The sequence below is a fragment of the Myxocyprinus asiaticus genome, chromosome 31 (genome assembly GCF_019703515.2).
Source record: "Myxocyprinus asiaticus isolate MX2 ecotype Aquarium Trade chromosome 31, UBuf_Myxa_2, whole genome shotgun sequence".
NCBI classification, from domain to species: Eukaryota; Metazoa; Chordata; class Actinopteri; order Cypriniformes; family Catostomidae; genus Myxocyprinus; species Myxocyprinus asiaticus.
This window is the reverse complement of record NC_059374.1, coordinates 32,760,829-32,788,266: the sequence shown is the minus strand read 5'-3', so window position 1 is coordinate 32,788,266 and position 27,438 is coordinate 32,760,829. Positions and strand designations below refer to the sequence as shown.

Genomic DNA, 27,438 nt, shown 5'->3' with positions numbered 1-27,438 from the left:
AGGTAAATATTTCACTACAAGCAGATTTCACTGAGGGAATGATAGAAAAAGACTCTCTCTGCTTTATATATCTAGCCAAAAGTTTTCCTGCTTTGTCACCCGACTCAAAGTAAGACTGTCTTGCCCTGAATAACCAAAACTCCACTTTCTGTGACAAAATAGTATTATATCTATATTTCATTCGGGTCAATTCTCTGAGGCCATCAGATGACATACAGCGCTTCAGCTCTGCCTCAGCACTTTTAATATTTCCTTCCAACTCCACAAGTTCTTGTGCTTTGGATTTTTTAATGAATGAGGCATACTGTATGATCCGACCCCTAAGAACCGCCTTAAGTGCCTCCCAAGCCACGCCCACAGAGGATACTGAGGACCAGTTGGTCTCCTAATAAACACTGATTTCAGTCTATAACATTTGTTGGAAATCAGGATTTTGCAAAAGGGACACATTAAGGCACCAACCACATGATTTCTTTTTCTCTGTATATGGCAACACCTTTAAACTCACCAGAGCATGATCTGAGACTAAGATATTTCCAATTGAGCAATCAACAACAGATGAAATGAGGGATTTGGATATAAAAAAAAAAAATCTATTCTAGAATAAATCTTATGGACTGATGAAAAAAATGTATAGTCCCTACCAGATGGGTTCAAAAGTCTCCAAATATCTGTAAGACCAAGATTTTTACACATACTGTGAAGCGTCAGTTTTGCTCTAGGGGGCTTGCACACTTTTGCTTTACTATGATCAAGGACTGAGTCCATCAAAAGATTAAAGTCTCCTCCCAATATTATATCATGAGGGGTGCCAGCGGCTTGCAACATCCCTTCAAGATCTATAAAAAAGCCTTGATCATCAACGTTAAGTGCGTAAATATTAGCCAAAATCAACCTTAAACCAAAGATATTAATAGAATATAGTTCTAGAATGATTTTGGTAAGTCTTCTGGCTAATTCTAACCTTCCCCTTTTTCTGATATTCTAAATTTTTAGTCCGGGATTCCATCCCTGTATATCTTTAATAGTCCCTTGTCAAAAGAATAATGTTTAGGGACTTTTATTTTGAAAACGATATATTTTTTTAAATTCCTCCTAGGAATGCATTAAGCATGTCCTTCAAAAAAAATGTGTGCCGGAGCATGTCTGTAAATTCAGACCTTTTAAACGTCTTTTGTTCCCAAACCTACCTACCTACCTACCTATCTGTCTGTCTGTCTGTCTGTCTGTCCGTTCGTCCGTCCGTCCGTCTGTCTGTCTATCAATTCATCGTTTGTTTGTCTATCTATCTATCTATCTATCTATCTATCTATCTATCTATCTATCTATCTGTCCATCCGTCCGTCCATCTGTCCATCTGTCTGTCTGTCTATCAATTCATCGTTTGTCTATCTATCTGTCTATCTATCTATCTATCTGTCTGTCTGTCTGTCTCTTAGAATTTTGCAGTTCTTTTTACATCTATCTATCTATCTATCTATCTATCTATCTATCTATCTATCTATCTATCTATATCTCTGTCTGTCTGTCTGTCTGTCTGTCTATCATCTGTCTGTCCATCCGTCTGTCTGTCTATCTATCTATCTGTCTGTACATCCATCTGTCTGTCTGTCTGTCTGTCTGTCTGTCTGTCTGTCTGTCTATCTATCTATCTATCTATCTATCTATCTGTCTGTCCGTCCATCCGTCCTTCCATCCATCCCTCCCTTTCTCTCTCTCTCTCTATCTCTCTCTATCTATCTGTCTGTCTGTCTGTCTATCTCTATCTATTTCTGTCTATCTATCTATCATCTGGCTGTCCGTCTGTCCGTCTGTCTATCTATCTATCTATCATCTGTCTGTCCATCCGTCTGTCTGTCTATCTATATATCTATCTATCTGTCCGTCCATCCGTCCTTCCATCCATCCCTCCCTTTCTCCCTCTCTCTCTCTCTATCTCTCTCTATCTATCTGTCTGTCTGTCTGTCTATCTCTATCTATCTCTGTCTATCTATCTATCATCTGGCTGTCCGTCCGTCCGTCTGTCTATCTATCTATCATCTGTCTGTCCATCTGTCTGTCTGTCTATCTATCTATCATCTGTCTGTACATCCATCTGTCTGTCTGTCTGTCTGTCTATCTATCCATCATCTGTCTATCCATCCATCCGTCTGTCTGTCTGTATGTATGTCTATCTATCTATCTATCCATCATCTGTCTATCCATCCATCCGTCTGTCTATCTGTCTATCTATCTATCTGTCTGTCCATCCGTCCTTCCATCCATCCCTCCCTCCCTCCTTCTCTCTCTCTCTCTCTCTATCTATCTATCTATCTATCTATCTGTCTGTCTGTCTGTCTGTCTCTATCTATCTATCTATCTATCTATCTATCATCTGGCTGTCCGTCCGTCCGTCCGTCCATCTGTCTGTCTATCTATCTATCTATCTATCTATCTATTTATCTATCTATCTATCTATCTATTCATTATTTGCCTGTCCGTCTGTCTGTCTGTCTGTCTGTCTGTCCATCCGTCTGTCTGTGTCTATCTATCTATCTGTCTATCTATCTATCTATCACCTGTCTGTCCATCCATCTATCTGTCTATCTATCTATCTATCTATCTATCTATCTATCTATCTGTCTGTCTGTCTGTCTCTCTGTCTGTCCACCATCTGTCCATCCGTCTGTCTGTCTGTCCGTCTATCTATCTATCTACCTATCTAGCATTTTTTACTTTGAGAACTGTGCTCAGGTGTTTAAAGGTATTACCAGTGGGAATAATTTAGCACGCCCCCTGATTTATAATTAATTCAAACCATCCAGTCCATATTATTGCATATATAGTACTGACAAGACTAAAATAAACACACACCCACACAAAAGATAAGGAGGAAGGTGTTGAAAATAACTAATCTTGTGAAATCTTTTGTCATTCTTAAAGGCTTGATGTGGTTTGGGTGAGAGTGATTGAATGGAGGCCAAAACAACAGCTTTCATATCAGGTCATGTAACTGAATGATTCCTCCCATCTGGTGGTTGTCTAAGGGAAGCATGTTGAATGCCCTGGAGGACATTTACTTTCATGTGCTGCAGAAGTGGAGTCATGACCTTGGATCACTTTCTTGTCCTATCAATCCTGAGAGACAACAAAAGAACAAATCACTGTCTGTTTGTGTATAAATCTTTTTGACATAGATAAAAGCAAAGTACTCCTAAGGACCTTGTATTGTGCAGACCCTACTCAATGGTTTCATCATGGATAGCTCCTTTCCAAATATTTTATCACTACATCCATCAGCAAAATGACTATTAACCTTCCAGACGACTTCAACATCATCTCATTCTGCAGTCTTAACTTGATGATTTTCCATATGTGGTTAGAAAAGGAATCTTTTTTGTTTAATGGATCCCTGCTAAAACCAACCTAAGATGATTTGCTAGTCTTGTCTAGTTCAAGAAAGTTGTAGCTGCTGTAAAGCGTGGGCAAGGTGGTGCACAGCTGGATTAGCTGCACCTGAAAAGAGTCAAAAAACCCTTTAAAGAGATAGTTCACCCAAAGATCAAAATTCGCTCATCATTTACTCACTTTCATGCCATACCAGATGTGTGACTTTCTTTCTTCTTTCTTCTGCTGAACACAAACAAAGATTTTTAGAAGAATATCTCAGTTCTGTAGGCCCTTTCAATACAAGTGAATAGTGACCAGAAGCTCCAAAAATCATATAAAGGCAGCATAAAATTAATCCATACAACTCCAGTGGTTTAATATATACACAGACGATCCAAAACATTATGACCAGTCACAGGTGAAGCGAATAATGTTGATCATCTCCTCACAAGGCCAAATGTCAAGGTCTGAGTAGATTAGATGGTAAGCGAACAATCAGTTCTTGTAGTCAACGTGTTGAATGCAGGAGAAATGGGCGAGAGTAAAGACCTGAGCGACTTTGACAAGGGCCAAATTGTTATGGCCAAACGACTGGGTCAGAGCATCTCTGAAACAACAAGGCTTGTGGGGTGTTCCCAGTCAGCAGTGGTGAGTGCCTACCAACAGTGGTCAGAGGAGGGACAAACAACAAACCTGCAACAGGGTATTGGGCGCCCAAGGCTCATCAATGCGCAAGGGCAACGAAGGCTATCCCGTCTGGTCTGAACCGACAGAAGGTCTACTATGGTACAAGTCACAGATAATTTTAATGATGGTTATGGGAGGAATATCACAACACACAATGCATCGCACCTTGCTGCGTATGGGGCTGTGTAGCTGCAGAACAGTCAGAGTGCCCATGATGACCCCTGTCCACCGTCAAAAGGACCTTGGAACAGTGGAAGAAGGTCGCCTGGTCCGATGAGTCTCGTTTTCTCATGTGATTGGCCGTGTACGTGTGAGCCATTTACCTGGGGAAGCGATGGCACCATGGTGCACTGTGGGAAAACAACAAGCCGGTGGAGGGAGTGTGATGTACTGGGCAATGTTCTGCTGGGAAACTCTGGGTTCAGCCATTCATGTGGATGTCAATTTGACACGTGCCACCAACCTAAACATCATTGCAGACCAGGTATTCCCTGATGGCAGTGGCCTCTTTCAGCAGGATAATGCACCCTGCCACAATGCACACATTGTTCGGGAATGGTTTGAGGAACATGATGAAGAGTTCAAGGTGTTGTCCTGGCCTCCAAATTCCCCAGATCTCGATCCGATTGAGCATCTGTGGGATGTGCTGGTCCAACAAGTCCAATCCACGGCGGCTCCACCTCGCAATTTACGGGACTTGAAGGATCTGCTGCTAATGTCTTGGTGCCAGATACCACAGGACACCTTCAGGGTCTTGTAGAGTCCATGCCTCGGTGGGTCGGAGCTGTTTTGGCAGCATGCGGAGGACCAACAGCATATTTGGCGGTCATAATGTTTTGGCTCATTACTTTTGGAGCGATGCAATCACTTTGGGTGAGAAACAGATCAATATTTCAATCCTTTTTACTTTAAATCTTCACTTTCACTTTCAGAATGTGAAAGAAAAAGTGAAAATTTATAGTAAAAAAGGACTTAAATATTGATCTGTTTCTCACCCACACCTATCATTTAGCTTCTGAAGATATGGATTTAACCACTGGAGTCATATGGATTACTTTTATGCTGCCTTTCTGTGATATTTGGAGCTTGAAATGTCTGGTTACCATTCACTTGCATTGTAAGGACCTACATAACTAAGATATTCTTCCAAAAATCTTGTTTGTGTTTTGAAAGAATGTCATACACATCTAGAATGGCATGAGGGTGAGTAAATGATGAGATAATGTACATTTTTGGGTGAACCATCCCTGTAAAACCAGCCATCAGTTCAGCCTGACAAGGCTGGGTGACCAGCTACTGAAAGACCAAGGCTGCTTTCTTCCCCATTTGAGAACTAGCTTTGGTCTCCCTTACATCTTTTGCTCACATGGTCTTCAAAACTAATAACTCCTGTATATTTTTGAGTGCTTCAAGACTGGATAATAATAACACATTTAAAACATCCGCATGTAAGAGACATGTTTTGTGTATTTTTAACTCTGCGCCAACCCTATCGAAACAATAAATGATGCAGAACACTATTTTCTGTGGCATGAGAAGTTGTTTTATTTAAAGTATTAGTGTACACATACATAGCACGACACTAGTGAATATTTATTTAATATTTCTTCATTAGCTAAAGACAGTGCAAATAAACCTTGACAATGACCCAAGTTCAGCCATTGAGCAGATGCAACATCTATAGCAGTCTACATGGTATATCAAGTGATAATGTTTTAGACCCATGGGATCAAGAGGACATGCCAAAATCTAGATTCAAAAATACATTAGACAGGAGATGAAGTTTTCCTGAAAAATATATCATATCATTTATTTATATAAATGGAGTTTAGGGAGAAGACAGACTTGGCAGCACGTTAGGCTGAGAAATGAAGAGAAATCTCTCGCATATACCCTTGAGTCCAAAAAATTGCAAATTTTCATGTGTGCTGGATAGGAATGAAAATAAAGATATATTGTGGGTCATCTTCCTCCAGTAGCACACTGAATGAGAGACACCTGACTGTTATAGGGATGGGAAAACAGGTAGTCAAGACAAAATACTTTTGTAAGCTTCAGTCAGTTTTACTTCTTATGTCATCTTTCCTTAGCTGTGACAAGTAACTATTAGGGTAGACCTGGGGTGGTTGTCCCATTTTTCACTCCGGTGAATATTTCCCAGGATAGGTTTATTTATGAAAGTCAATTTCTGTATAGACACATAGTATAAAAAACAAAAACAAAGAAATTGTAAAAATGTTCTCCCTTATTAACCAGGAATATTTTTTCACTAAATCCTTGTCCGACACTATAAGGGTGTGTTGTCACAATACAACCTGTCATTAAACAGCCTAGTAAAATAATGATAAAACACAAAACAATTCATGAAACAGCAAAAATGTAAAAGGAAGTGGACAAAAATATCAACCACTGCTTCATCCAAAAAATATTCTAATTAATAATTTGAATAACATTTAAAAGACAAGAGACAACATCCACCAACCTGACATTTATGAAAAACATGATGATATTTGAATTTTACTTTGGAGAATATTATTGACAAAAAAATTTCTAATTTAACCAGGGTTTGAAAAAGGTGTTTCAAACCAACATACAAAACCACTACAAGAGAAAACATGCATTTGTGTAATTGGACTTTTGCCTAAAACCTTATAGTTACTGAGAACCTTATAGTCCTTCCCAGTGTGACAACTAGCCCCAGTCTTCCCTATTGATGCAAAGCAATATGCATCAGAAACAGGCTTGCAATAGTCCGCAAAAAAACTACAGTATTTGAAAGTCATATCTTGTGAAAATATTACATTAAAAAAATATTACAAATTGGATTGAATGAATCTCAGCTAATAAGTATAATATGTTGGAATGGAAACCCTCTATATTTGCATCTTATGTCTGCACATGGGTAAACACTCCATTAAAATTTACATCAAAGGCAACTAAATGTATATGGACCAGCACAGAAACCAGAACTTTTGTATTTGGGTGGAATGGAACCAAACCCATCATGCTGACATTGGGCAAACAAGGCCAAGCAAACCCATAGTCTCATTTTCAGAATAAAGTTGATTCATGCTGTCTGAGCAACCACAGTTATTTCCTGCCAAATTCTGTGTAATATTGTAACATTTTCAAAATATTTTCAAGACAATTAGAAAATAACAGAATAAAAATATATTTTGATATATTTTTAATGTTAATTTACAGATATCAAAGAGATGCAACCCTAATGCAACAAATCAGGAAAAATCTAGATGCTTGAAATTGCCAAAAAAAAAAAAAACTGAAGATTTTATTCAAAAGTATACAATACAATCTTTAAAGACAAAGGACAACTGGCTCTAACAAGGACAGAAAGAGATGTGGAAGTCCAGATATACAACTAAACAAGAGGATAAGTACATCAGAGTCTCTAGTTTGAGACATAGACACCTCACATGTCCTCAGCTGACAGCTTCATTGAATTCTACCTGCTCAACACCAGTTTCATGTACAACAGTAAAGAGAAGACTCAGAGGTGCAGGCCTTATGCGAAGAATTGCAAAGAAAAAGCCACTTTTGAAACAGAAAAACAAAAAGAAAAGGTTAGAGTGGGCAAAGAAACACAGACATTGGACAACAGATAATTGGAAAAGAGTGTTATGGATCTTAACCCCATTGAGCTTTTGTGGGATCAGCTAGACTGTAAGGTGCGTGAGAAGTGCCCGACAAAACAGCCACATCTATGGCAAGTGCTACAGGAAGCGTATCTGGACAAACTGACAGCTAGAATGCCAAGGATCTGCAAAGCTGTCATTGCTGCACATGGAGGATTTTATGATGAGAACTCTTTGAAGCAGTTTAAGAAGTTCTGAACATTTGTTTTCAAATTGTAATAGTAATTTTTCACGTTATTAATGTCCTGACTATACATTGTGATCAGTTGAATGCCACTTTGGTGAATAAAAGTACCAATTTCTTTCCATAAGAGCAAAATCTGTACATTATTCAAAAATTTTGGCCGCCAGTATATATATATATATATATATATATATATATATATATTGAGGAACACTAAAGAAGTGTGGGCACAACTCCAAGAAATGGATGAGGTGCAGGGGGTGGAATGTTTTTTTTTTTTTTTTTTGAAGGAGAAAACTATTCTATTGCAAGTCAGCTTGAGTTGCTATGGTAGTGGATGCAGCAACAAGTACTTACATTACAATATCTTTGTTTTGGCTAAACCAAATTAAACATAAATTTACATTTACATTTATGCAGATGCGTTTATCCAAAGCAACCTATGGTGCATTTAAGGACAATATGTCTGTTCCCTGGGAATCAAACCCAATGATTTTGGCATTGCTTCTCTAAGCTCTACCAGCTGAGCTACAGTAATTAAAATGTATAATTTAGCAGACACTTATCGTAAGCGATTTACAGTAGGTCAATTGCAGGAACCATCCCTCTGAAGCAATTATGGGAAATAAAAGTCTTACTGGTGGAAGATGTGACCTCATTAACCCTCCCCTTGTTGGCTCATTCACACAGTTCTACAAACACAGGGATAAGCTAGAATTTCAATTGTTTGACTTGTATCACAAAATCACTATCACCACAGATTTCAGTCCAGGCCACCTGCTAAATGTGGTAACAAATAAATAATATAGATTTAAGATAATGCATGCATGTTTTCCAGTGTCACACCACTTGTAGTTTCAAAGCAACAGCATTATAAACACGATAATCTGTAAAACTAAAAATATTCATCAGTGATTCACTCTAAAGTTACTGCCGCCAGCAAACTACAATGAGATACAAAACACACTGAAAGATTAATCTCATATTGGAAATGTTTACGGTTTGCACAATGGTAACACTGATTAGGAAGGTCTATCAGGCGACCATATGTGGCCAATATGTCAGAGACGTAATGGAAAAGAGGCCAGGCCAAGTTCTCGAACCAACTTGAAGCTTTAGAGTAAACTACAAGAAAACAGAGTGACTCATTGAACACACTGTGATGTCACTATCATTTCTAGAAAGACATTTCTACAGCACTCCACAAAAGGTCAAAGGTCATGTTTTTAAAAACAATGGCTTCTCAATTAGTTTATTAAATATGAAAAAACTCACATTAAATGAGAAACGTTTCTTAGTTCTTCAAATGTGTTTACATTGGCTGATTTACCTCTTATTGTCATCAGTATTTTTCCACTGCCATGTCCGCTTTTTATTGCTCTGAATCCAAACAAACTCTGTTGTTGCTTATTTCAAATGTTCACATCTCACAGATTTATCATCTAAACATCAAGAAACACAAAACATTGTCTGTTTTAGCTTACAAACCACTTGAGTGGAAAAGACAGGTAATGTTTGAAGGATTTGCTACAGTACTTTGCGGTTAGTTAGTTTGGCCACATCACACGATTGTGGATTTTGAAATTACTCCACCATGGCTATTTCAGTGACAGTGGTCTGAATCATGCTGTCAACTCTGGTCCTCTCATGGATGGGTCAGTGGTGATTGGTGGTCTGGCCTTTTGATTTGTGATGATATGTTGCAAGATTTATTGCGAGATGACACGAAGTCACAAAAAGAATCTTGCGACTCTTGTAACTCATGTATCCCTCGTTACATATGTTCTTGGCTCTTGAAATAAATTCAAAGTTCAAGTGTGTTTTCGAAAATCTCCAAAGCACCTGCTAGTCAAATCCCTTCACATAACATCAAACTGTCGCTTACCTCATTCACATTGGCTCTCTTTACCTACTGTTTTTCCTCTTCTTTTGGCCGGTTTCCCTTCGCTCTGAGACAACAAAAAAAAGAACAGAAAAAGAATCCAACAGGTCCAAATCGCTTATGAGAAAGTTCCTGAAACCAGTCTCTAATCCCTGCTGTGCAGACGCAGAGGTAGGTTAAACATCTTTATACAATGTAGATGGTATTTGTGAACATTCACAAAAAATACAAAAGTAATGTGTTAATGTTTTCACAAATCGATAGAGTTTTTCAGTGTTCCCTGGGAAAGTCTAAATGGAACATCTTTGTAGAATCATCTCTGCTGAAAAAAAATAAAATAAAAAAATAAACAGCCTAAGATGGTTTTATGGTCTTAGCTGGTTTAAAGTGGTCTAGCTGGTCTCCCTGCCTCAGCTAGTTTAGCTGGTCGACCAACAGGTCCTGCTAAGACCAGCAAACCAGCATATTGTGGTTTAAGACGACTTTTTTCAGCTTGATCTCATGAAAAACTGTGCCGACATTTAAAAAAAATGATATTATGTGGTTCTTAGGCTTGAGATCGATGCTTTTTTCATGCATCGATAATTGGAACATTTTCCCAAATGATTATCAATATATATCTGGATTGTTTTCAGATATAAATTGGGCTGCTCATTGCACAATAGTCTTTGTCTCTTCTGACATATTTCTCAACACAACTTTGGTAAACTGTGAGCGGAAGAGTAAATGAAAGGGGGTCGCACATCGGACGCGTCAGGCGGACAACATGGTGCATAATAAAATTCAAAACAATTATTTATTTTCTACAAAGCGTCAACATTCTGAAGTGCCACAGAGCGCAACTCGCATAGTTTCCCTTTAAATTTGACCCAAATCATTATTAAAGGACAAAGATTATTTACTCTAGCCATCACTGGATGATCTATTGTGAACATGTATCTTTCATAGAGCCTACACAATGTATTTTCAGTTACAAGTATGTTGTTTTATGGTTTGACAGCTTGAATGAAAGATTTATTCAATGCTACATACTGTACAGAGAAACTGCATAATAAACATCGCTATTTCTAATTGTTCAGTTTGCGTAGTTACACCAGTTTCACTTTCACTTACCTGCAAACACATCAACGTCACTTTGTTCATTCTTGAAGAAGTACAAAAACCTTCGTAACTTTGGACTGCACCACTTCAGCTCATCCTGTGTGTGTGTGTGTGTGTGTGTGTGTGTGTGTGCGTGTAAGATACATGTTATATCGCCCTCTTGTGGTCTCCCAACGCTATTATGCCAGATTGTTGTTAAACAGAGGGCAACTGAGTGAATTGGAAAGCATGCGAATTGGGCTTTTAATTTAAATGTTGGCTAGTTTTAAAATATCAATGCCTCAAAAATATATCGATAAAATAACATGCCGATCAACATCCCTAGTGGTTCCTTACATGTATCGCGGCTGTTCCGAGGTGAAATGTCCACTGAGTGGTGCTAAAAGCTTGTTATGTTTTCTCCCAAACAGATGAGGTTTTCAGGGTAGTGCTCAATCGAGTTTTAAATCAACAAAACCGTCCCTACCCTAAAGCTTAAACCTAAACCTAAACGATAGTGTCATAAAAGCAAATGTGACATGAAAAATTGCTGAAGAAACCACATCAATTTGAGGAGCTTTTATTACACTTTCGGCTCACGTGTTGTGTTGGCCTTGCATGCTTTTCTGGACTCGTTCTTTGCATCACAAGTGCAACGCTCGATCGGTTGAGCTACAACAAAATTTGATCACACTGGAACAAGCTTATAAATGTAGTTTGTTTTATAATGCAAGTTATCACCTGAAAGTCATGCACTATAGTAAAAGTGTTAAGATGTCATAAGATATGTGAGGAACAGGGTGAAAAGTAAGTGTTTATGTACTGATAATTTGCATTTTACTAAAAGTCATTGTCGTTATAGCGCCTCTAGTGTTCATTTCACCAGGAAAGTGTTGCAATACATACAATGAGCCACAAAATAATAATAATAATAATAATAATAATAATAATAATAATAGGTATAGTAACATGATTCTATGAGACCAGGTTGCTTTTTTGGCAGGGATGAACAGTCAATACCAACTTTATTTTCCAGAATTACCTCTAAGAATATTTTTTCCCTTACATATTGCTTGAGACCATTATTTGAGCAGTCCTTGTTATGTTTACAAAATCCCTGTCATATCACAAAGACACGTCCCTGGCAAACAGAACTCGTATGTCTGCAGTGATTTACAGTTTTGTCAAAATACTCCCGCTTTATTGATTTAATGGCTACAATGTGATCCAGACTGGCTTGATCTTGGTTTATATTCCATTCTTTTCAAACCATACAAGAGGAACGTACCAAAGTTTTGTCAAGCACCCATCAGTAGTAGCGTTGCTTTCAACCACAAATAGATATTTATGAATACCTTCAACCACAAATAGATAGATAGGCCTAAACCTTAAGATAATGTTGAATTTGATTATTTTAGTGTGTGTTTGTGGTGTACATGCATGCATTTGTATTATTAAAGTGTCTTAGATAATTGTAAGTAAAATTGTATTGTTTATGTTGCCCTTAATGTAATGCAAACATGCTATAGAAACATGCTATAGAAATATTCATTGTCAAGCATACCGCTTTAACAAGAGTGATAAAACACTAGCCAGACTCTACGACAAACAACAGGGGCAGTTTCTTAACCTATAACATTATTTATGACAAGGACATTTGAGCTTGGGTCCATTATTACTAGACATTAAATCCAGGAAGCAGATATTTAAACATCAATGTAGTGGCCTCAATGGATAAAAAAAGCAAAGCAAACACCTGCCCTTTTATCTTCACATTTGTCTTAAAAGTGGTCTACACACCAAATTGCATTCATCCACTGATGGAACACAAATGGTAGATCTACATTCTAAATGTAAACAAAGCCATTAAAATGTATATTTACTGCCAAATGAGCAAGTAATGGCGTGAGTGTGCACGTGTATATGTTGACAAGTGTATTTAAGTAGGGGACAAAACCAAAGACAGACCCCAAACTGCACATGGGTTCACAGCTGGCTCTAATCAAGGAGAGCCATATTTCCAACCCTCGTGCCATCTTCTTGTTCCCCATCTTTATAGAAGAGCACTTTTACAGACTTAATGTTTAGTGTTGCTATAATTTGGCTCTAGAAATTGAGGCACTACAATTGAGATGCTAAATTTTCTAAAGCAATAAGGACATTACTGGAGAAAATACATATAATGAATGGCAAATTACAAGTAATCAAGAATAGACAAAGAATGCCTTGGATGAAAAAAGGGTGGGGGGCCTTAAAAGCATATTAAATGGTTATGGCCCTGAATATTGCACTTGAATACTGTGATTTCCAGATGCAGCTCATGATTAAAGCAAATCTTCCGTTCTGATTTGAAGGCCTGATAATACTTTCGATTGAGTGCCATCATTTTACAAATGCTACATGAAATACAGTGGGCACAATTTGGACATTTAAAGGATAGTTCACCCCAAAATGAAAAATTCTATCATCATTTACTCACACTCATGTTGTTCCAAACATGTGTGATTTTATTTCTAGAGTTGAACACAAATGGAGTTGTTAAGCATGTTAGCCTCAGTCACTCTACACTTCTATTGCATATAAAAAAGTTGCAATGAAAGTGAATGGTGACTGTGTATTCTGCCTATGATGACAGAATTTTTTTTATTTATTTATGAACTATCCTTTAAGACAAATAAAAACATATCAATGTATTTGCTTTGTACGTATAACAAAATATAAAACCAAGTTGCATTTATTAAAAAAAAAAAATATATATATATATATATCAACACACACAAAAACATTTTAGGTTTCAAATGATAAAACAATATTGTTCAAAATTAAGACAAAAAGTGTTGACATTTTTTGCTTGACAAACTTAGTGGAACATCACCATAGTTATGTGACGAACTATACTTTTGTTTTTTTGCGCTAGGACACCTATACTTTATACATCCCTAATATGATCTTGAGTCCAGTTGGTGAAAAGTTATTAGAAAAAGAAAAAAATGGCTGAAAAGTGAAGTTAGTTTAAAAATAGATCTAACATCATATGTTTGCTAACACTTAATGTTTTATCTATTCCAGTAAATTTTTTTAATAAAGTGTGACAAGTGTCTGAAAATACTTTTTAGGATCACTGTATTGAGGTTTTAAGTCAGTTTAAGAAAAAGCTAAATAAGCGTAGCAAAATGCCCAGAGATATGTATATATGACCTTTGTGGTCACCCCTAATAAGAAGTACTGTGTTGGTAGCATGGTATCAGATGGTTAAACCATGGTATTTTGACTAATTACCATGGCAAAATGACAATACCTTTGTAATACCATGATACACGCTGTTGCACTGAATGATAACCTGCATCGTTGTACTATGGTAGTCTAAAAAAAAATAGGTTTCTCAAGGGATAGTTCACCCAAAAATGAAAATTCTCATCATTTATTCACCCTTACACAATCCCAGATGTGTATGACTTTCTTCTGAACACAAATGAAGAGTTTTAGAAGAATATCTCAGTTCTGTAGATCCTCACAATGCAAGTGAATAGGTACCTTTTCACTCTAAAGTCTCCTCCCTGCCAAATAGGTGGTGATATGCACAAAGAATGTGAACTGCCAAAAAAAGTAGAATATGAAAGTGGAGATTAATAGCAAAAAAAGGTCATAAATATTGATCCATTTCCTCACCCACACTTATTTTTAAAGATACGGATTTAACCACTGCAGTCTTATGGATTATTTTCATGCTACCTTTGTGCTTTAAGAGCTTCAAAATGTTGGTGCCGATTCACTTGCATTGTATGGACCTACAGAGCTGAAATATTATTTTAAAAATCTTTGTGTTCAGCAGAAGTCATCCACATCTGGGATTGCATGAGGGTGATGCAAATTTTTATTAACAGTGTTTTCAATGCACATTGGCACAACCGTTCTTAAAACTGCTCTGTGTAGTGATGGCAGACTGGAGAAAGGAGGATCCATTTGCCACTTTTAAATGGAAAAACTCAAACACAAACACTGGAGAAAGCGCTAAACTTCAACAAAGCTACATTACAGACTGGATAAACCAAACAAGATCCAGCAATGAACAGAGGAAAACACCGGGATTAAATACACAGACCAACGAGCAAACAAGGAACACCTGGGACTAATGAACACAAGAACCAATGAACAAAGACAAAAAATAAGAATAAAAACCAACAAACCCCTTGTGAACAAACATGCAACCCCTTGTGGTTGCCAGTGTAATCCTTACAGAGCCCCCCAACAAAGGAGCAGCTCCTGAAGCTCCTTAATACACAAGACTAATTCGTGGGTGGATCAGGCAGCACTAAGCGACTCAGAGAGTGGCCGCTGGACAGGTGTCATACTGGCTCTGGGATGACCGAGGCTTCACTCTCCTGCTTCAGAGATATCAGTTACACTGCTGGATCCATTTCTTTGGTCAGTTCTTCTGTAATGATGGAAGAATGGAGATGGCAGGATCCAACTGCAGCTTTTAATGGGAAAAACTCAGACGCACAAAACACTAGCAAAAGTGCTAAACTTGAACACAAAGCTACATTACAGACTGGATAAACAGAACAAAAACCAAAAAAAGAACAGAGGAAAACACAGGGATTAAATACACAGAGACTAATGAGCAAACAAGGAACACCTGGGACTAATGAACACAAGAACCAATGAACAAAGACAAGGAAAAGAACTACAAACCCCATAATCAAACGAAAGACACGAAGTGAACAATAAGCAAACCTATATAAGAAACTATAAAAGAAAATCATGGGCTACATTTTTACTATCCTTGTGAACAGGGTGAATCAAAAGCATTTTTCATTTTGCCTACCAAACCAAAGGGTTCCAGTGTACACAAAGCATAATTAAAGTCGTATAAGTGTTCTTTTCCCTGGTTTCACAGACGTGGAGAAATATTCCTACTGTCCTTAAGCCCGATCTTGGCCACTTTTTTTGCCCCCATGCCAGCAAAACAACTTACTTCATTATTTTATTTCAGTTACCTCAGGCTGCTGAAAGAGGAGAGAATTATTGTGTCCTCACTGAGGTGCCAGGGTTGGGTTCAGTTACGTTTGAATGGAGATGGAGAGATCGCTGTTTCAGAAACTCACCAGGGTTTTCCATCACTTAAGATCGCACGGCTTATCAAGTGTATGATTCGAATGGCCCTTCCTTATTTTGTTAAGATATACAGTAGGTTAATGCAGAAACATATAAACAAACATTGTTGCTTGCTGTTATCAATGTATTATAAAAATACTTTCAACTTTTTTCTGTATGTATTCTTTTCCACAAAAGAACAAAAGTCTGTTTTTTCAATGCACAGGAAGAGCTTTATGTGATCTGTATTACTTCAATTACCATACAGCAGTGTTTCTAAGGTATTGTAAGGGGGTGAAAATCTGGGTTGCAGTAGGGCACTTACAATGGAAGTGAATTGGGCCTATTTTAAATGTTAAAATACTCACTGTATCAAAATTACAGCCACAAAAAGTAAACAATATGTACTTAAACATGATGTTAGTGTGATAAAAAAGCTTACTGTATAGTTTTCTGTATAGTTATATCCAGTGGCGGGCCGTGCATTTAAAGTCTAGGACTTCAGTGTGATTCATGCCATTAAGAAAACACAGTGTCACAATTAATAAGACACCCTATGCCTTTGGGCATCATACATTATGTTGCAGCTAACTAATAATACCAACTGACATTTTAAAAACACATCCACGCACGAAAGCCAGAACTTGAAATGACACTTAACGCTCAAGCAAGCCTAATTTGAACTGCAGTATGACTGTTTCGTGAAATTAACGTCTCAGACATTAAAAAATCATAATTTTTCATATGAATCTACCAAGGAGGTCTATTATACCTGATATCTAATAATATTTGCCATTTAAATGTTGCTTGCAATAAATTTCGTTTCATCAGGGTACACTGTTATTCTGCGTTCCATTCAAGTTGGATGCGGGATATTCCTACTAGATATCTCTGACCATAAATGCATTCCATTCCCCGATATTAGGAACTGCAACGCTCCCGTTAGCTTAGCAGGGGTTTGACTCTCATTAGAGATGTCTCCTAGCAACCCAACTGATAAACAATGCTGCAGCGCTAGCATTTGTGCTTCAGGGTAGGGTTGGACCAGCTGTGCGTAAGGTCTCACTTAAGTTGAGAAGTAAAGTTCACACTAAGGGCTTAGTAACTACTAGATAGTTTGTAACTAAGTAAGTGCTTAATTTGGTTGCACCACCTGTTCTTAAAGCAAGACTTAACTTGTAGGTCATAAGCACTCTGTAAAGTAATGCGTAGTCGCATAATATGACGTTTACCTGTATTTATCCAATAAGCAGCCTTCAAATTTGTACACAGAAGTGTTAAAAAAACGTGAATTTCAGTTTGATCGTGTTTGCTCATGTAACTGTCAGCTGTAATAAATTATATCCCCATTAATATATGATATGTAATAAAAGTAGATTTGATCAATAGTATATTTGCCCTGTGTAAATAACAATATATAGGCTAGGAACTGTATATAAAATAAATAAGGGGTGATAAATAAATACTAATACAACAGACTGGGAAAATAGACATTTATTCATTTTAATATCCTATATTTTGCATGTGTTTAAACTTGACACCGAGTGACGCATCTTGAAAATTGCACCGTTTGAACGGTTTCATGCTGAAGAGCCACTAAGTAAAAAAAAAAAAAAATGTCTCTCTCTCTCGTGAATGTAAACAAGTGTAAATGTCAACATCATATTGTATGTCGAAAGGACTGAAGCCTGTCACACAAAACATGAGCTCACTGATGTCATTACACGAGTCTGCTTTGTTGTCCCATTCGTTACTCCTGGTTGGAGGCTTCCGTAAATATTTAGTTTATACATAAGGTTACGTCCTACCTAAGTTTAACGGTGCAAAACAGTTGTCACACTTTGCTTGTAAGCATCAAGGAATAAATTCTGACTGGATAAACTTTTTGTTTTTCTCTATTTGTTTGTAGATTAATTAAGAGTGGATAGCGATTAAAAATACATAGGCAAAAAGGTGATTGAGAATGAAAGGATGAAAAATATTTGCTGGCCCTGAGAATACGCCACTGGTTATATCCAGTTTTACAACTTTGTTGCCATGACAATGTAATGCCAGTTTTTTATTTTTTTTTTTTGCTCCCAAGTATATTATTTTTAATAATAATATTTTATCTTCGAAGTATGGACATACGTACATGGGAAGATATCAATGAATATCCACTATGACCATTACTACAAAACTAACCGCCTCAGTCTCTATAGTTGAAACCAGGACAACCATCCACATAAACTCGCTGCAATCTTTTGTTTATATTGTCCATAGGAAAAAAAACCAGCTACACAAACAATTCAAACAAGGCATACATGTCATCAATGTGAATGGTTTTGGAAGCTGGTGTTTGGTTGTGTTTCCCTCTTTCCTTCACAGAAAACAACTCTGGCAAACAGTTTCTTAATTCTGAGCCAAATAAAAAAGACAAAGAGCCAGACGGAGACAAACTGTTGAGTTGCTGATGCTCCAAAGCAAGAACATATACTGTATGGCTTGCTTTTTTTGCACTGTTTGGAAAGATAACACAAGGAATTGCTGCTCAAGAAAATTATATATCAGCCTAAAATAAGAAAGCAGAAATCATCTAGCAATTTCATAATTATTTATTTAGATCACTTCGAGTTGGTATACAGCAGTTTTGAAGAGCCCATTGCCTGGCCTCTTTCCTTAAAGTAAACAGGCATATTGTGGCCATTCGAAAATGTAAAACAAAAGCCTAAGAATCCAGATTGATGCAAGATCCTCAAGTATACTTTGTTTTGAGTGCATTTTCTATTTTATGCTTCCAATATTATTTTATATATATATATCTATCATTTTTATGGATTAGGATTCCTTTGCAGAATCAAATCTGTTTGTGACTAAATGGATTGCAGAATTGGCATTATCATGGATGTCCATTATCTAAGTTGGAGGACTATCAGTCTTTTTCTGATCTCTCCCCCGTTGGCTCAAATAATTTCCTACCATTTCAGTCATTGTCTCTCAAATCTTCTCCAGGCCAGACAAGCAGGTCACACTATATCTGACAAGGCAAAGGGGAGCGTTTCAAATTCAGCTTGACAGTGATACATCAACCAGATGGTTAGATTGAAGCCGTGTAACTGTATGCTCTTGATTACTGCATGAACAATGGCATCATTAAGACGTAATAACCTGGCCAAGTTTGGTTATTAGCCTACCGCAAAGGGTTCAGAGTTTTACTTTACTCCTGATACGTAAACAGCAATCTAGTTAACCTTGTAAAAATGGTGCCCATATGGCTGTGCTTTGTATAGAGGAGACGGGAGTCTTGTTGATGTTACAGATCAGATAATCCCCTTCATTTTTCAGTGTTTCCAAGATTGAGATAAATAACATACTAATGTAACAACTTGTTTTTGATCCCTCCATCTGGAAAAACAAAAAAACAGTGCGAGCAGACAGATGAGAGCAGGGTGCTGAAATTGTTTGTTTGTTTTTTTAATTTTTGGGCATGGGTTTACAGTTGCCGCCAAAAGAGTCACTGACCATTTTATTGTTGTCAGATTTTACTGCTGATTTGAAATATGTACTTTGATCGTAATCTTGACCAACCGTTTTGGAGATTTTGGTCTTTATCCATTCAAGTAGATAGGAGCTGCACTTTCATGACAGAAAATAGTCTCCCGAGAGCATTCCAAACATGGCCGACAGTGGACTGACTTGCTAGAAAGACTTTGGTTGCACTCACACGCTCGTCCGTACCCAGCGCGAGCCTCAATCTCCTGACAGTTTAAACTTCCTGGATCGCCTGCTTGAATTGTCGACATGATTTTTTTAAATTAGAGGAACTTTTGATCCTGATCTTGATCCTAAAGTTCTGATTCTGGCTGATAGAACAAGCGCTTCAGAGGAAGATATTAGATGAGCGCTCGACGGGAAGAAAACGCTGGATTTTCGTGAGGTTCGTGAATTACATCTGTTTAAACGAGATATCTGCGTATTTGCAGACGGTATATAATATACGTTTTATTTATATTTGCCTTTATCATTAGAAAAGTGACAGGTAACGTTGAGGAGTGACTGTTAAAATACGTGCTTTAGAGGAAGATACATTTGAAGTCAGAAGTTTACATACACCTTAGCCAAATACATTTAAACTCAGTTTTTCACAATTCCTGACATTTAATCGTTGAAAACATTCCCTGTCTTAGGTCAGTTAGGATCACTATTTTAAGAATGTGAAATGTTAGAATAATAGTAGAGAGAATTATTTGTTTCAGCTTTTATTTCTTTCATCACATTCCCAGGGGGTCAGAAGTTTACATACAGTTAGTTAGTATTTGGTTGCCAGTAGCGGATTTAGGCATGGGGGCGTGTTGACGCGGGTTTCACACAGGGCGCCATACAAGCTAGAACCGCCACGGTTAGTAGCATTGCCTTTAAAATCTTTAGCTGGGGTCAAACATTTTGGGTAGTCTTCCACAAGTTTCTCACAATAAGTTGCTGGAATTTTGGCCCATTCCTCCAGACAGAACTGGTGTGACTGAGTCAGGTTTGTTGGCCTCCTTGGTCACACATGCTTTCTCAGTTCTGCCCACAAATTTTTAATTGGATTGAGGTTAGGACTTTGTTATGGCCACTCCAATACCTTGACTTTGTTGTCCTTAAGCCATTTTGCCACAACTTTGGAGGTATGCTTGTGGTCATTGTTCATTTGGAAGACCCATTTGCGACTGAGCTTTAACTTCCTGGCTGTTGTCTTGAAATGTTGCATCAATATATCCACATAATTTTCCTTCCTCATGATGTCATCTATTTTGTGAAGTGCACCAGTCCCTCCTTCAGCAAAGCACCCCCACAGCATGAAGCTGTCACCCCCATGCTTCACGGTTGGGATGGTGTTCTTCGGCTTGCAAGCCTCACCCTTTTTCCTCCAAATATAACGATGGTCATTATGGCCAAACAGTTCGATTTTTGTTTCATCAGACCAGAGGACATTTCTCCAAAAAGTAAGATCTTTGTCCCCATGTGCACTCGCAAACTGTAGTCTGGCTTTTTTTATGGCAGTTTTGGAGCAGCGGCTTCTTTCTTGCTGAGCAGCCTTTCAGGTTATGTCGATATAGGAATCGTTTTACTGTGGATATACAGTACTGTGCAAGTCTTAGCCACATAAGATGTTTCACAAAAGCATTTGTCTGAAGATGGTTAGTTATATCTTCAGCTTTATTGTGTCAGTAGGAAAAATAAATGTTAGACAACCAAACATTACTTTTGCAAATAGAAAACATTAGAATAGAAGAACAGGGAGCCCTGCAAATGATGTCATGGCCATTCAAAATCAAGCTTTTCAGAAAGTGATCGTAATTGATCATATATTACTAAATTATGACTGTTTTGGTGGGGGGGAAAAAACAAACTTTATTAACATTATCAGTAGACTTCAGGGAAGATAATGAAACTATAAAAAAAAGAGCATTTCATGACCCATTTAATAGATCACTTTAGAGTTTTGATTACTCCCCCTGCTTTGATATTCAGAACATCAAATGTTCAAAAACAACTGCCAGACCAACCACAAATGTCCCTCGTCCTCCTTCACAACCTGACAGCCAACATAATCCCCGCTCAAGGTATAAATCATTTGCCAACCCAAACAGCAAGACTCATCATCAACTTCATAACAAACCATAAACAGAGAGAGAGAGCATTACTTTACTTCTTTTAGTGGGAGGCTATTAAATGCAAGACAGTTTATTCTGCCGCTTTGTAGTACTTCATGCGGGATACAGATGCCTGCTCTCCACAGGGTGAGAAAAACAGTAGACCGGAAGGGAATGATGAGCAAACTTATGACCTATTCAGCATCTGTTGATTGATTTTGACTAACTGCCACTGCTCTCCACATGGGGCAGTGGGGTTTGCGGATGTGTGCATTGTGTTAGTTTGTACCTTTACAGCAGTGGTTCGCAACCTTTTTTTGATGAATTTAATAGAGCTGAAGTAGTGATATGATATTTATTATCAATCTATTTCTGCCTAAAATACAGTTAGTGTTACTATAGTAAATTCAAGGGTGATGTAGAATTCAACCTAACGCCCCCCTCTCTATTAATTTACTCTCAGCGCCCCCTGGCATCCTTTGAACGCCCCCCATTGAGAACCCCTGTTTTACAGCTTTAAAACCAGGATATATTATGGGAGAACTAACAGGAGGGTGCACATAATGCATGGAATTCATTAACAAAAACAGATGTAGTATTTAATGGAACAGTCCGGGTTCAATACAAGTTAAGCTGAATTAACAGCATTAATGTTGATTACCACAAAATTAATTTAGACTCATCCCTATATTTCTAAAAACAAAAGTCAGTCATACACAAAAAAGTTAGTCATACACTGCAGAAGTCAGTCAGTCATACACATCTGGGATGGTGAGATAATTTTCATTTTTGGGTGAACTATTCCTTTAAGGCTAGAACACTGTTAAAGCAATAGTTCACTCAAAAATAAATTCTGTCATCATTTATTTACCTTCATGTTGTTCCAAACCTATATGACTTTCTTGGTACCGTGGAACACAAATGGAGATATTAGACAGAATGTTAGGAACTCATAGCCTCAGTCCCTGTTCACTATCATTGTATGGAAAACAGCCGCATCAACCTTCTACTAAATTTGTCCTTGAGTTCCACAGAAGGAAGTTGAACAGGTTTAGAACAACATGAGTAAATTATGACAGAATTTGGGTGAACTAACCCTTTAATGCGATAAAAATAAAATGTCTGGAAGCTGATTTTAAAGATTTTTCAAAAGAACTACTCGTTCCTTTAGGGGGTAAAACTTGTTTAATGAGGAAAATATTACTGAGTGCTCCTTTAAATTGATGCTTGAAAGTGCTTTTTCCACACGAGACCAACTGATCAAACTTTTAGGAGAAATGCAGATGTGGATTTTCCTGATGTTTTGAGCTCTTAAAGGTGTGATTATTTTCTCCAAACAAAAGAAGATTTATGAACGAAAAGGGACATCACACTGCGTTTGAAAGAACCTTAAAACTTCTCTTAAAACATAAAATAATGCTCAGAGCAAGCAGGAAGAAAAAATAATTTGAGTACTGTTATATGAGTGCAATAATATAAATTTACTGGTGTTCATGTGCATTGAACCTTTTCAGAGGATGTATGGAAAGTCTCATAGGAAACTTATACTGTATATATTCCCAAAGGTAAGGATGTGTGGGATGCCTCCTCTAAACGACTCGACTGCTGAGAAATATACATCTGGCTTAATTTAGCAGCAAAGTGAGGAACAATCAACTTCCAATCTACATCAAGCTGAAATTTCTTTTTCCATAACAATTGCCAACAGTCCGCTGACTGACACTCCAAAATATAACAAAAAAACCTTTCCCTACAAATACTATAAACCACAATGTGGCATTAAATGTGTCCCACAACAACTTTTGTGCTTCTGTTGTTTTTGTAATTTATTTTAATAGGACACCTTTGTTCTTGCTGAAACGAGTGATTAGATTTTCCTGAACAAACGTCACAGGACATTACCATACTCAACAACATCGTTTTCCACTTGAGTCACGTATAGTGCTATAGGCTATGACGGAAAACTGGATGAATTAAATCCATGACTTTGGAACGAAGGTCCTTTATTAAATAGTAAAAAACCCTTAAGATAATTGTAATTATCTGCAAATGTAGCACAAATCACCTGATCCACCATTCATCTTGATACCTAAAACTATATTCTTCTGTGGTCAACCTTTACTCACCCTCAAACCCGTGTGACTTTGTTTTCCGTGGAATACAAAAGGTGTTAGGCAGTGTTAGCCTCAGTCACCATTCACTTTGATTGCATTTTTTATATATATATATAATGAAAGTGAATGGTGTATGAGACTGAAAATTTTGCTTAATTTTTTGGTGAACTCTCTCTCTAAAACATATAAGGACAGAAGCATAAGTGTTGCTTTTGTTGGCACCCCAACAAAAATTAACAGAAAGCAAAATAAGCAGCAGCATGGTGTGACTGACATCTTCATTTTGCTCGTTACAGGAAATATTTGGATATACACAATGAGACAACGACCTCTGTGTAGCTATATATCCCAAATGGATGCTCCAGCACTCATGGCTGACTTGGGTCACTTGCATGTGTTGCTCAGTCTGCAGGGATATGATTGAGTAATGTGTTTTTGGCTGACTCCACTGAGAGGAAGGCGAGCAGACAGATGTGAGCAGGGTGCTGAAGTACTCAAGCATACCGTGTGGCTGGAGGCCTTCCTGAAATTAAACAAAATCTATTCCTTAATCCAAATGGGCCAGTCTTATCTGGAATGATGAGCTGTTTTGTATCCATGTGTACAACCCTTTTTGGTATAAATGCATTTGTTTTGACCCTGAAAGACACCACAATTATGTACTCATACAAAATCATGAGTCCACATTGAAAATATGGGATACAAAATCGAATTTAATGTAGGAAATAAAAAGGTTTTACAATCTGGAAAAATATAAATCACAGAAACATTATGATGTACAGTGAATTAGAAATATTTAAGGTTCTGACTATTTCTGTGTCAAATCAACAAATATGTGACAATGACCATGCAATGCCCTTTGTACAAAGGGTCATATTTCCTTTCTTCCATTGAAGCACACAAGATCCTCTTTGGAACATACTCGGTGTAACGAAGCCGAGACAAGGTATTGAACCCAGATGCAGTTTAATAGTCAACTCAGGAGGAAACAGAGAAAACAAGGACAAAACAAAGGTTAAATCAAACTACAAGGTAACAATAACAGATATCCAAGTGGAAATAACTCACGAGTAATATACTCAAAGAAGAGCTGTACACACTAGAAGAGGGTCCAAATGAGACTAGACAAAGACTTAGGGAATGTGGTGAGACTTTATAGTGTTCTGGATGATGGTTTGATGGAGAGCAGGTGGACATAATTAGCAATCAGGAGAGTGAGATGGAGTTGGAGGAGCAGAGGCTGACGAGGACATGACAGTACCCCCACCCCACGGGCAGCTCCCGTGGACCAGAACACTCGACATCTAGGGTGGCCTCGACCATGAGGAGCTGGATGATTGGGATGTTGACTATGGAAATGAGTAAGAAGCGATGGGTCCAGGATGTCATGTCGGGGAACCCAGGACCGCTCCTCAGGACCATAGCCCTCCCAGTCGACAAGGTATTCTAGTTGACCCAGGCAACACCGAGAGTCCAAGATGGCCTTGACTATGTAAGCTGGGCCATCCTCCAGGAGCAGCGGCAGAGGTGGACGGTTACCCTCATCAGGCTCTGTGGAGGGAAAACGGAGAGAGTGTATATAAGGTCTGAGAAGGGATACATGGAATGGAGAAATGTTATATTGTGAAGGCAGTGCTAGATGGTATGTGACAGGGTTAACTTGTTTTATGATGGTGAAAGGGCCGATGTAACGGGGACTTAGCTTTCGACAGGGGAGCTTGAGACGGATGTCCCTGGTGGAGAGCCAAACCTTGTGCCCTGGATGGAATTTGGGTGTGGTAGAGTGTCTGGCTTCAGCCTGGATCTTCTGATGTCGAACAGCACGCTGGAGGTGTACATGAGCGGCGTTCAAGATTTGTTCGCTGTTACAGAACCAGTGATCCACAGCAGGCACTTCGGAGGGTTCTCTTGGTTGTTAGCCAAGGACACATTGGAATGAGGTAAGACCAGAGGAAGGGTGAAGGGAGAGTTCTGTCCATATTCTGCCCAGGGTTGGTAGCGGATCCACTCTTCTTGGTATGGCAATAGGTACGAAGGAACCGTCCTATCTCCTGGATCTTTCTCTCCGTCTGACCATTGGACTGAGGATGATAACCTGAGGAGAGACTAATTGAGATACCCAGATGGTTAAAGAAGGACTTCCATACCCTTGAAATGAATTGAGGTCCCCTGTCCGATACTATATCCTCGGGCAGTCCAAAGTTCCGGAAGACGTGTTGGAAGAGTACCTCAGCAGTTTCCATGGCCGTGGGAAGACCCTTGAGAGGAACTAGCCAGCAAGATTTAGAAAACCGGTCAACCGTTACTAGGACACAAGTAAACCCTTGGGAAGGAGGAGGGTCAGTAATAAAGTCAACGCCAAAGTGGGACCAAGGATGGTGTGGGATGGGAAGAGGTACGAGCTTACCAGCTGGGAGATGTCGAGGTGCTTTAGCCATGGCACAGTCAGGGCAGGAGCGGACGAAATTGGTAATGTCCCGGACTAGATGAGGCCACCTGTACTTGCTCCTTAGTAGGTCAAGGGTATGGGAGATTCCAGGGTGTCCAGATCCAGGAGAAGAGTGGAGCCACTTAAGGAGTGTTGTGTGGAGTACAGATGGAACGTAGGTTACGTCGGGTGGACAGGCTGCTGGTGCTGGTTCCGAGGAAGCTGTCTGGGTGATATGTTGATCAATGTCCCACTGTATGGGGCTGACAAAGAGTGAAAGAGGGAATATGGGTTCTGGTGATGATGTGGACTGGTCAGAGGAGTGCAACCGGGAAAGGGCGTCAGCTTTAGTATTTTTAGAACCAGGGCGATAGGTGACTGTAAAATGGAAACATGTGAAGAATAGTGCCCATCTTGCTTGTCGTGGGTTTAGGCGTTTTGCGGATTGTAGGTATTCGAAGTTGCGATGATCAGTAATGACAGTAAAAGGATGGTGAGTGCCCTCCAGACAGTGGCGCCATTCTTCGAGCACCAGCTTAATGGCCAGTAGTTCTGTTCCCAACGTCATAGTCTCAGCTGGAGAAAGTTTCTTGGAATAGAAGATGCAAGGGAACAGATTGGGAGGATTACCTTGACGTTGAGAGAGTATGGCCCCTAGGGGCAACTACCATGCTGAAGTTCTGGATAAACCTCTGATAAAAGTTGGCAAAACTAAGGAACCTCTGTAATTCCTTTACGGTGGTAGGTTGGGGCCAGGTAGTTACGGCTTGCACTTTGGAAGTGTCCGTCTGTACTCCGTTAGGGCTGATGATTATCCCAGGAACTGAATGGAGGACTTGTGGAAGAGGCATTTTTCAGCTTTCAGGTACAGGTTGTGATCCTGTAGGCGTTGTAGAACAAGTCTTACATGATGGATGTGTTCATCTAAGGATGTCGAGTAAATAAGTATATCATCAATGTAAACCAGGACAAAATGGTGGAGAACGTCTCGGAAGATCTCATTCATGTAGGATTGAAAAACTGACGAGGCGTTGACCAGGCCATATGGCATAACCTGATATTCAAAGTGGCCGTTAGAGGTGATGAATGCGGTCTCCCACTCGTCCCCCTCTTGGATACGGATTCGATTATAAGCACTGCGGAGGTCGAGTTTAGTGAAAATATTGGCTCCTCAGAGAAGTTCCAAAGCAGCTGGAACCAAAAGCAATGGGTAAGAGAACTTCATGGTAATACTGTTCAGAGCACGGTAGTCGATGCATGGACGAAGACCTCCATCCTTTTTGGCCACAAAGAAAAAACTAGAGGCGGCAGGAGAAGTAGATGGTTGAA

General features: G+C 38.6%; 1 protein-coding gene across 1 annotated transcript in view; it reads right to left on the bottom strand.

Moving 5' to 3' along the window:
* LOC127422163 (protocadherin-16-like) overlaps positions 1 to 25,520 on the bottom strand; it is a 247,653-nt gene extending 222,133 nt beyond the window's left edge. The window contains exons 1-2 of the mRNA XM_051665501.1: positions 25,432 to 25,520; positions 24,943 to 25,267 (exon numbers count right to left, since the gene is read on the bottom strand). Coding sequence (XP_051521461.1) covers positions 24,943 to 25,267; positions 25,432 to 25,520 — 414 coding nt within the window. The remainder of the gene's footprint in view (positions 1 to 24,942; positions 25,268 to 25,431) is intronic.
* Between the last annotated feature and the right edge of the window lie 1,918 nt (positions 25,521 to 27,438).